The sequence below is a fragment of the Pseudochaenichthys georgianus genome, unplaced genomic scaffold (genome assembly GCF_902827115.2).
Source record: "Pseudochaenichthys georgianus unplaced genomic scaffold, fPseGeo1.2 scaffold_405_arrow_ctg1, whole genome shotgun sequence".
Lineage (NCBI taxonomy): Eukaryota > Metazoa > Chordata > Actinopteri > Perciformes > Channichthyidae > Pseudochaenichthys > Pseudochaenichthys georgianus.
Window position 1 is genome coordinate 212,417 of NW_027262970.1, and position 12,213 is coordinate 224,629.

The window sequence follows — 12,213 nt, forward strand, 5'->3', positions numbered from 1 at the left end:
ACCAAATACCTGTACTTTCTACTTCTACATGTTGAACTCAAATACCTGTACTTTCTACTTCTTACATGTTGAACTCAAATACCTGTACTTTCTTACTTTCTACTTCCTACATGTTGAACTCAAATACCTGTACTTTCTACTTCTTACATGTTGAACTCAAATACCTGTACTTTCTACTTCTTACATGTTGAACTCAAATACCTGTACTTTCTACTTCTCACATGTTGAACTCAAGTACCTGTACTTTCTACTTCTACATGTTGAACTCAATACCTGTACTTTCTACTTCTTACATGTTGAACACAAATACCTGTACTTTCTACTTCTACATGTTGAACTCAAATACCTGTACTTTCTACTTCTTACATGTTGAACTCAAATACCTGTACTTTCTACTTCTTCACATGTTGAACTCAAATACCTGTACTTTCTACTTCTTACATGTTGAACTCAAATACCTGTACTTTCTACTTCTACATGTTGAACTCAAATACCTGTACTTTCTACTTCTTACATGTTGAACTCAAATACCTGTACTTTCTACTTCTTACATGTTGAACTCAAATACCTGTACTTTCTACTTCTCACATGTTGAACTCAATACCTGTACTTTCTACTTCTCACATGTTGAACTCAAATACCTGTACTTTCTACTTCTTACATGTTGAACTCAAATACCTGTACTTTCTACTTCTTCACATGTTGAACACAAATACCTGTACTTTCTACTTCTACATGTTGAACTCAAATACCTGTACTTTCTACTTCTACATGTTGAACCCAAATACCTGTACTTTCTACTTCTTACATGTTGAACTCAAATACCTGTACTTTCTACTTCTTCACATGTTGAACTCAAATACCTGTACTTTCTACTTCTACATGTTGAACACAAATACCTGTACTTTCTACTTCTTACATGTTGAACTCAAATACCTGTACTTTCTACTTCTTACATGTTGAACTCAAATACCTGTACTTTCTACTTCTCTACATGTTGAACCCAAATACCTGTACTTTCTACTTCTCACATGTTGAACACAAATACCTGTACTTTCTACTTCTTACATGTTGAACTCAAATACCTGTACTTTCTACTTCTCACATGTTGAAGATGTAAGAAGTAGAAAGTACCTGTACTTTCTACTTCTTACATGTTGAACTCAAATACCTGTACTTTCTACTTCTTACATGTTGAACTCAAATACCTGTACTTTCTACTTCTTACATGTTGAACTCAAATACCTGTACTTTCTACTTCTTACATGTTGAACTCAAATACCTGTACTTTCTACTTCTCACATGTTGAACTCAAATACCTGTACTTTCTACTTCTCACATGTTGAACTCAAGTACCTGTACTTTCTACTTCTCACATGTTGAACTCAAGTACCTGTACTTTCTACTTCTTACATGTTGAACCCAAAGTACCTGTACTTTCTACTTCTTACATGTTGAACACAAGTACCTGTACTTTCTACTTCTCACATGTTGAACTCAAGTACCTGTACTTCCTAGCAACCAGCAACCCTCCAGCTACTGCTTCGCTGTAGGGTTGGTGTGTCCGTCCCTCTATAGGGACCCACTATAAACACGGTCACAAAGATAAGCTGAAGCAATAGAACTTGAAACCTCTAACGGTTCCATGACAGGGAAATACCGTACGATATGACATGTTATGACTGCTTAAGTAGAATTGGAGCATCAAGCACAGCCTCTGATTTGCATGCCTGTAAGACGGTTTATCATTTACGGTGCAGGAAGGGCGTGCTCCGATCCTCCTTAACTGCACAGTGAGTGATTGATGGCGGAGGGAAAGCCGTCCTGCAGGTTCTCTCTGAAGCTGCTGTGAAACACTCAGACTCTGAGCATGCTTCTCTGGAAACCTTATTTAAGTTCAGAAACAGATGTGTTGTTTGAATGCAGGATTGTTTCGTGTGTGTGTGGTATCGTCCCTTGCGGAGATGAATACACATCGTATTCCATGTTCAGTACGTTGTTGGAGAAAGAGGATTATGGGGACGAGTTGCAGCAGGTTCTGCAGAGAAGCCGAGCTGGAGCATCTGGCACGACGACGAGCCAGATGCACCCTGGGAGCTCACCGAGGGTGCGCCCATTGTCAAACACACGTGCATAACGAGATGACAGCTCACAGCGACACAGTACACCTCGTGTATTCCAAGTCCTCGTCCAGGCAGAGAATGTATTTCACTTTAATACCGTATTTTATTAGAATGTAAGTGTGTGTGTGTGTGTGTGTGTGTGTGTGTGTGTGTGTGTGTGTGTGTGTGTGTGTGTGTGTGTGTGTGTGTGTGTGTGTGTGTGTGTGTGTGTGTGGAAATGCTAATGGCATTCTACAGTGCAAACGTGCTATAGCTGTGTGCGTCACTCTTTAGTGTCCCCTGGTCTCCAGCTGTGTGCGTCACTCTTTAGTGTCCCCTGGTCTCCAGCTGTGTGCGTCACTCTTTAGTGTCCCCTTGTCTCCCAGCTGTGTGCGTCACTCTTTAGTGTCCCCTTGTCTCCCAGCTGTGTGCGTCACTCTTTAGTGTCCCCTTGTCTCCCAGCTGTGTGCGTCACTCGTTAGTGTCCCCTTGTCTCCCAGCTGTGTGCGTCACTCTTTAGTGTCCCCTTGTCTCCCAGCTGTGTGCGTCACTCTTTAGTGTCCCCTTGTCTCCCAGCTGTGTGCGTCACTCTTTAGTGTCCCCTTGTCTCCCAGCTGTGTGCGTCACTCTTTAGTGTCCCCTTGTCTCCCAGCTGTGTGCGTCACTCTTTAGTGTCCCCTGGTCTCCCAGCTGTGTGCGTCACTCTTTAGTGTCCCCTTGTCTCCAGCTGTGTGCGTCACTCTTTAGTGTCCCCTGGTCTCCCAGCTGTGTGCGTCACTTGTTAGTGTCCCCTTGTCTCCCAGCTGTGTGCGTCACTCTTTAGTGTCCCCTTGTCTCCCAGCTGTGTGCGTCACTCTTTAGTGTCCCCTTGTCTCCCAGCTGTGTGCGTCACTCTTTAGTGTCCCCTTGTCTCCCAGCTGTGTGCGTCACTCTTTAGTGTCCCCTGGTCTCCCAGCTGTGTGCGTCACTGTTTAGTGTCCCCTTGTCTCCCAGCTGTGTGCGTCACTCTTTAGTGTCCCCTTGTCTCCCAGCTGTGTGCGTCACTCTTTAGTGTCCCCTTGTCTCCCAGCTGTGTGCGTCACTCTTTAGTGTCCCCTTGTCTCCCAGCTGTGTGCGTCACTCTTTAGTGTCCCCTTGTCTCCAGCTGTGTGCGTCACTCTTTAGTGTCCCCTTGTCTCCAGCTGTGTGCGTCACTCTTTAGTGTCCCTATAATAGACTAACCTACTAAAGAGCTACACACAGAGGATATTATCATAGGGATCATCAGGGTGGAAAGTTGTTGCATTTTATTAAATTAAAATGCAGTGTTGTGGAGAGTGAGTACGATATGTTCTAAATCTGTTTTCAAATGTCCAGGACTTAAATGTCTCCTGGTAGGGAGTCCCACTGTCTCTGTCATCCCCTGCTCGGCCGTGAAAGCTGCATCAGCTCCGTGTCCCTGTCGTCTGCTGACTCAGCGTCTCTCAGGGAGCCGCTGACCGCAGGTCCACCGGCTGGAGGCGGTGATGGGTCTGAGTCACATTGGTGTGACTCTGATTTAGTGCATTCTACCTGCAGCCATGTCGCCTTCAGTTGTTCCTGATTATCATCGTTTAACACTCGTGGGAAGTGTCATGAGCAATAATGAGCACATTCGGGTTTAAACACTTAAAGAGGCTGAATAATTAGCTCCGCCAACCAGGCTGTATCTGGCTCACTTATTAGTCCGTCGTTTCATTACAGAAACACCCTGGTGTCCGTGAGGTCTACATCCAGCTAGTGAACTGTTCAGTCCCACCTGGAGTGAATCCTCCAGCTGCCCTGCAGCCTACCAAGCACTTCAGACTAGCTGCACCTTCACCAGCTACCCTGCAGTCTACAAAGTACTTCAGACTAGCTGCACCTCCACCAGCTACCCTGCAGTCTACAAAGTACTTCAGACTAGCTGCACCTTCACCAGCTACCCTGCAGTCTACAAAGTACTTCAGACTAGCTGCACCTTCACCAGCTACCCTGCAGTCTACAAAGTACTTCAGACTAGCTGCTCCTTCACCAGCTCTGAGAACACTTTCATGATCAATCATTATAAAACATATCATATATATTATTCTGAAATGGACCAATCTGCACAACGACTACTTTCACTGTCTTTCACTATATTTAGATGAGAATACTTTCTACTTTCACTTGAGGGACATTTTGAATGAGGACTTTCACTGTAACAGAGTATTCCTACACTCTGGTACTTCTACTTTTACTCAAGTACACGATCTGAGTACTTCTACTTTTACTCAAGTACAAGATCAGAGTACTTCTACTTTCACTCAAGTACAAGATCAGAGTACTTCTACTTTTACTCAAGTACAAGATCTGAGTACTTCTACTTTTACTCAAGTACAAGATCAGAGTACTTCTACTTTCACTCAAGTACAAGATCAGAGTACTTCTACTTTCACTCAAGTACAATATCTGAGTACTTCTACTTTCACTCAAGTACAATATCTGAGTACTTCTACCTTTACTCAAGTACAAGATCTGAGTACTTATACTTTTACTCAAGTACAAGATCTGAGTACTTCTACTTTCACTCAAGTACAAGATCAGAGTACTTCTACTTTCACTCAAGTACAATATCTGAGTACTTCTACTTTTACTCAAGTACAAGATCTGAGTACTTCTACTTTTACTCAAGTACAAGATCAGAGTACTTCTACTTTCACTCAAGTACAATATCTGAGTACTTCTACTTTTACTCAAGTACAAGATCTGAGTACTTCTACTTTTACTCAAGTACAAGATCAGAGTACTTCTACTTTCACTCAAGTACAATATCTGAGTACTTCTACTTTCACTCAAGCACAAGATCTGAGTACTTCTACTTTACTCAAGTACAAGATCTGAGTACTTCTACTTTTACTCAAGTACAAGATCTGAGTACTTCTACTTTAACTCAAGTACAACATCTGAGTACTTTTCCCTCTATGCTTTTATTATCTGTTGTGAATCACTTCGTACTGCCTTGTTGACATGCGTCCTCCCTCCTCTCACCGTGTCCCTAACACTGCGTCCTCCCTCCTCTCACCGTGTCCCTAACACTGCGTCCTCCCTCCTCTCACCGTGTCCCTAACACTGCGTCCTCCCTCCTCTCACCGTGTCCCTAACACTGCGTCCTCCCTCCTCTCACCGTGTCCCTAACACTGCGTCCTCCCTCCTCTCACCGTGTCCCTAACACTGCGTCCTCCCTCCTCTCACCGTGTCCCTAACACTGCGTGCTCCCTCCTCTCACCGTGTCCCTAACACTGCGTGCTCCCTCCTCTCACCGTGTCCCTAACACTGCGTCCTCCCTCCTCTCACCGTGTCCCTAACACTGCGTCCTCCCTCCTCTCACCGTGTCCCTAACACTGCGTCCTCCCTCCTCTCACCGTGTCCCTAACACTGCGTCCTCCCTCCTCTCACCGTGTCCCTAACACTGCGTGCTCCCTCCTCTCACCGTGTCCCTAACACTGTGTGCTCCCTCCTCTCACCGTGTCCCTAACACTGCGTCCTCTCTCCTCTCCAGCTTCACCTGGCTCTCGGCTCAGGTGCACAGCAACATGGTGATGCATTTCTCCGGCCGGATCACGGACAGCTTCGACCGGGAGTTCCGCTGCCTCTACGCCGACTCGCAGATCATCGACTGCTTCGTCAACGCGGAGGAGGAGGGGGGGGGGCTTCCCTACTACCCCTCCTACCAGGCCATGATGACGCCCGGCGGACCGGTCCCGGGGCTGGACCTCCTCTCAGACAGGTGGTGATGATGATGATGATGATGATGATGATGATGATGATGATGATGATGATGATGATGATGATGATGATGATGATGATGATGATGATGATGATGATGATGCAAGTTATTTATGGCGTCTTTCATGACACCCAAGGACACCGTACAATTTGTTAAATATTCTGTTAGGAAACTCTCCCTGGTCTCCGGCTTGAGCTTCATCTCAGATCCATGTATCTGGGATCCTCTCTGAAGGGAAGGAGTCATCACATGCAGAGACTAGTTCCTGAGCAGTGTCCTTCACATGCTGATATCCAGAGAGGGAGTCACACAGTCACAAGATGGAGGAACAGAAAGCAGTCTTCAATGTTTACTTCAGATTAGCTCCACGTCAGAAATGAGCATGCTTGATGTCTCTCTCCATAGAGGCTGAGTCATCATGTTCATCACAGAGCTATCATCTGCCTCAAACAGTCCTGATGCTCTTCAGGTCATCACACATCCTGTCATGCTCACAGCTACAGTTGGGACACCTTTGTAGCATGCTGCTCTCATGCTGGAGGAGGACACTCAGGGTGTCCCAACATATTCTAAGAGGTCAAACCAACAGAACGTGATGCAAACACAAACATACCATCATGGAGAAGACAGTGAAAGTGGACACACATGAGAGGGACAGGTCCTCCAGGGTAGACAGGTGATCGGGAGCCACAGTGAGGAGGCTGATCTGAACAGGTGTGTGTCTGTTGGCTGGGAAGGAAGCGAGAGTTCCAGAGTTTGATAGGTACCACGCTTTGTTTTTTAAATGTGTAATAATAATAATACATTTCATTTCGAAGCGCTTTTCCAGGTGCTCAAAGACGCTTTACAGTGGTGATAAAACATGATAAAATAGAATTTAAAAAGTTATAAGAACATGATAAAATAACATTTAAAAGTTATTAAAACAGCAACACAGCATAATTCACAGATTAAAAGCCAGTCTGAAGAGGTGTGTCTTGGTCAGTGTTTTGAAAGTGGGGGGGTCAGTGCAGTCTCTGATGTGTTGGGGGAGGGAGTTCCAGAGGGTGGGGGCAGCGATGGAGAAGGCTCTGACCCCCCAGGTTCGGAGCTTGGTTCGTGTGGGGATAGAGAGGAGGTTCGCTTCTGATGAGCGAAGGCTGCGGGAAGGGGTGTAGTGGTGGATCAGGTCGGAGAGGTAGGGGGAAGGGGTGTAGTGGTGGATCAGGTCGGAGAGGTAGGGGGAAGGGGTGTAGTGGTGGATCAGGTCGGAGAGGTAGGGGGGGCCTGGTTACTGAGAGCTTTGTGTGTTAGCAGAAGGATGTTGAAGTGTATTCGTTGACGGGAGCCAGTGCAGGTTTTGAAGGACGGGGGGGATGTGGTCTCTGGAGCGGGGGTGGGTGAGGAGGCGGGCAGCGCAGTTCTGGATGTATTGTAGTTTATTTAGGATTCTGGATGATGAACCATACAGGATGCTGGTGCAGTAGTCCAGTCTTGAAGTGACAAATGCGTGGATGAGGGTGTCAGCAGCCGGGACGGAGAGTGAGGGACGGAGAGTGAGGGAAGGTGAGTGAGGGAAGGAGAGTGAGGGAAGGAGAGTGAGGGAAGGAGAGTGAGGGACGGAGAGTGAGGGACGGAGAGTGAGGGAAGGAGAGTGAGGGAAGGAGAGTGAGGGAAGGAGAGTGAGGGAAGGTGAGTGAGGGACGGAGGCGGGCAATGTTTTTCAGATGGAAGAAGGCGGTCCTGGTGATGTGGTTTGTGTGTTTGTAAAATTTGAGCTGGCTGTCAAAGATTACTCCAAGGTTGCGAATGTGAGGAGAGGGGGTTAGAGTGGTGCTGTCAAGGGTGAGGTTGAAGTTCTGAGTGGAGTTGGTGCGGGATGGGGGTCCGATTATGATGATGTCAGATTTGTCGCTGTTCAGTTGAAGGTAGTTTGTTTGCATCCAGGATTTAATTTCTGAGAGACAGTTGGTGAGAGTGGAGGGAGTTGTGGCAGTGATGGTTTTTGTGGAGATGTAGAGTTGGATGTCATCAGCGTAGCAGTGATACTGGAGGTTGTGGCGACGGATGATTTTTCCAAGGGGGAGTATATAGAGGATGAAGAGGAGGGGACCAAGCACCGAACCCTGGGGGACGCCTTGGTTCAGAGGGGCAGTGGAGGAAGTGCAGTTATTGATGTGGATGAACTGGTGTCTGTCGGTGAGGTATGATTTCAACCAGGAGAGTGCAGTGTCAGTGATGTTGAGGGATGATTCCAGGCGGGACAGCAGGATGGTGTGGTCGATGGTGTCGAACGCTGCTGTGAGGTCGAGGAGGATGAGGATGTTGAGATTGCCGGAGTCTGAGGAGAGGAGGAGGTCGTTAGTGATTCTGAGGAGGGCCGTCTCTGTGCTATGCTTTGTCCGGAATCCTGACTGAAAGGGTTCAAACAGGTTATTGGAGTTGAGGTGGGATTTTAGTTGGAAGGCTACGACACGTTCGAGTAGCTTTGATAGGAACGGGAGATTGGAAATGGGCCGGAAGTTGGACATGATGTCAGGTGTGAGTCCGGGTTTTTTCAGTATGGGTGTAACAGCAGCCAGTTTGAGTGAGGGGGGGACTGATCCAAGGATGACCTGATTAATGCATGCTCTTAATTACTCTGCACCCCTGATGCTAACTGTTGTGGACATCCTGAGTGTCCTCCTCCAACATGAGAGTAGCATGCTACAAAGGTATCAGCTGTAGCTGTGAACATGACAGCATGTGTGATGACCAGAAGAGCATCAGCTTGAGGCAGATGATAGCTCTGTGATGAACATGATGACTCAGCCTCTATGGAGAGAGACATCAAGCATGCTCATTTCTGACGTGGAGCTAATCTGAAGTAAACATTGAATACTGCTTTCTGTTCCTCCATCTTGTGACTGTGTGACTCCCTCTCTTGATATCAGCATGTGAAGGACACTGCTCAGGAACTAGTCTCTGTATGTGATGACTCCCTCCATGTGAAGGACACTGCTCAGGAACTAGTCTCTGTATGTGATGACTCCCTCCATGTGAAGGACACTGCTCAGGAACTAGTCTCTGTATGTGATGACTCCTTCCTTCTGGAGAGGATCAGAGACTTGGATCAGAGGCTGAAGCTCGAGCCGGGGACCAGGGAGAGTTTCCTATCACTAACCCTCCCTTCCCTCTCGCCCTGCAGCAGACAGCGGGACAGGGTTTGCTCTGAGAACTCCAGCAGCCAATCCAGTAACAGCGTGTCGAGTGTGAAGGCTGCGCCCGGCATGACCTCCAACACAGTCTACAAGGTCACCCAGAACCACGACAAGAAGGAGTCCAACAGCAACCCCCTCCTGAGCCCAGAGCGGAGAGGCCTGACCCCGACGCCCCCGGGAACACGAGGTTTATCCAACGGGGGAAGCCATCAAGATCGCCCCCCGCCGGCGTACGGTCAGCAGATGGGCATCGAGTGGAACAAACCCAACGCGGCGGACGCCATGCGGTCCAACATCGGCGGGGCTTCGTCCAAATTCCAGGCGTTGGGGTTGTACGATCCGAAACCGAATATGTTCCAAAGCCCAACCACAAGCTTTCGGACGCATACGCCCTCCCCCGTCACGGACGTTAAACTCGCGCCCAAGCAAAGGACTCCCCCGAACCAGTTCTTCAACAAGCTATCGGACATGTTCCTGCCCACCTCCAAGGAGACCTACCACACTCGGGGGTCTCCGTTGCCTCTGGAGATTCCTCCCTGGGGGGGGCCGGACCTCACGATGAGCGAGCCGGAGAGCGAGCAGAGCCCACCCCCCCCGCCCTCCCCCTCCGTGCTGATGAGCCGGCATGACCAGAAGCGACTGACGCTGGGACACAGCAAGCTGGACCTGGTGAACCAGTACAACAAGATGAAGTCCAGACAGGTGTACAGTCGCTTCGAGCTCAAGACATCCAATTAAACCGGGATGTTTCTTTCACACCCTTTCCATTCCTCCGGCGTCTCTCCGTCGACCAATCAGAAGGTCGGTACTTCGCCCATTGTTGTGTTTTAGAGCGAGTGTGTTTGAATCTTCCTGATCACCTTGCAATGAATGAATGTGTGTCAATGGGTGATTGATGACTTTCATATGTAGAGAGCGCTTTGAGGTTTCTCTCGAACACCCCAGGGATTAAAGGAGGGGTTCCACGCAGTTGGTCACAATCCAGGCGATGCAATACAAGTCCGTTTCTCCATGTCTCTTCTACATCAACATGTGTCCCCTCTTCTTCATGTCTCTTCTACATCAACATGTGTCCCCTCTTCTTCATGTCTCTTCTACATCAACATGTGTCCCCTCTTCTTCATGTCTCTTCTACATCAACATGTGTCCCCTCTTCTTCACGTCTCCTCTACATCAACATGTGTCCCCTCTTCTTCACGTCTCTTCTACATCAACATGTGTCCCCTCTTCTCCATGTCTCTTCTACATCAACACGTGTCCCCTCTTCTTCACGTCTCCTCTACATCAACATGTGTCCCCTCTTCTCCATGTCTCTTCTACATCAACATGTGTGCCCTCTTCTTCATGTCTCTTCTACATCACCATGTGTCCCCTCTTCTTCGTGTCTCTTCTACATCAACATGTGTCCCCTCTTCTTCATGTCTCTTCTACATCAACATGTGTCCCCTCTTCTTCGTGTCTCTTCTACATCAACATGTGTCCCCTCTTCTTCGTGTCTCTTATACATCAACACGTGTCCCCTCTCCTTCATGTCTCTTCTACATCAACATGTGTCCCCTCTTCTTCGTGTCTCTTATACATCAACACGTGTCCCCTCTCCTTCATGTCTCTTCTACATCAACATGTGTCCCCTCTTCTTCGTGTCTCTTCTACATCAACATGTGTCCCCTCTTCTTCGTGTCTCTTCTACATCAACATGTGTCCCCTCTTCTTCGTGTCTCTTCTACATCAACATGTGTCCCCTCTGTGTAAAAAGACTCTGAAAGTTTCAGGAAAAAAGATTTTCTCACTTTTTGTCCTGAGCCATTTTCGTCTGAAAATGAGCCGATCAGATTTTGGCCACTTTATGATGTCATAACGATTTTGTGGCTTGTGTAGCCATTAGCCAATCAGCAACCAGGGTAACAGGCCCTCGGATCATTCTAAAGTATAATGGAATATGGCCCACGCAGGAAGCTTGCGTATCAATTATCAAGCGTCATTTACCTACATTTGGTGAGGGGCCCTTCGTTTGTCTTTCTGTACGTTTAGACTCCTCTGGTTTAGATCATTCCTACAACACTCCGGTTTTAAAGTGTATTACTTGTGCCTTAATCTCCATGCCTTAAGGTTTACAATCACATGACATAATAATCATAATCATAATAATATGTCCAAGTGTTACTAAAGGAACACACAATCCTATTTGAAACAATAGGAAATAAAACCATATTATTTGTAATTTCTCTGAATTCTGGGACATTCGTTTGGTCGTATCCTGATGAAATGTCTTGCATTTAAATGTCTATGTTCTTTAAATGTGTTTCCGCATGTGTGCATCTTTAGTTTTTCAGATGTAGATTTGTAAATACTTAGATACGGTTTAAACTAATTGTATTATTTGCGTTCTCTTCTAGTTTTGTTGTGATTAATTGTGCTGGTGAGGTAGTTTTGTATCCCAACACAACAGGGCTGCGTATTCCTCCTCAGCGTGGAGCAGCAGCCAATGAGAACGGGTGTCTCCTGGTGTCTCCTGAGCAATAACATTGATAGCGATCTATAATTGTAATATATGTTTACATTGTCTCTACTCCAATCAGCCGTCAATCTGCATCTTTGTCTCTTTGTTACGGCTAATGTATATAACGTTGTATATAATTACAGACTATCAGGAATTTGGGTTACCGTTAACACTTCTTAATAAACTTCTTGTTTACGGTGTTTTATTTTTCACTGTGTCCTATACTTGAGAATGTGAACTTTTTGTGTTTAAAAGTTGTTCTTAATTTGTAAGATGAACAATTGTGGATTTAATAATAAAAAATAAGAGCTGTTTTGGGTCGATGTGTTTTTATCTGGAAACAAAAGTAACAGGGTTGGTAAAGGTTGCACATGTCTGTCTATTCACCGTGTGTAGCCCCGCCCCTTTTCGCACTTCTGGTTAGTCCGATATGTCAGTTAGTCTGTCTCATAACTGTCAGTCAGTCTGAAACTACTGGGTTAGCTACGTTAGCTAGGTTAGCTACGTTAGCTAGGTTAGCTACGTTAGCTAGGTTAGCTAGCTAGCTTACAGCAGATCTGCAGAGACATCAGGGGTCATGTGACCACTTTGTTAAAATAACACCATCGAACATCTTAGTTTCCAACAACAGAGACAGATGTTCAGCTTTATGATCCTGAACGTCAC

The 12,213-nt window shown here is 46.6% G+C and overlaps 1 protein-coding gene across 1 annotated transcript in view; it reads left to right on the top strand.

The window, feature by feature from the left end:
• fam83c (family with sequence similarity 83 member C) overlaps positions 1–11,845 on the top strand; it is a 35,383-nt gene extending 23,538 nt beyond the window's left edge. The window contains exons 4-5 of the mRNA XM_034078272.2: positions 5,641–5,868; positions 9,035–11,845. Coding sequence (XP_033934163.1) covers positions 5,641–5,868; positions 9,035–9,785 — 979 coding nt within the window. The 3' untranslated portion in view covers positions 9,786–11,845. The remainder of the gene's footprint in view (positions 1–5,640; positions 5,869–9,034) is intronic.
• Positions 11,846–12,213: the final 368 nt, after the last annotated feature.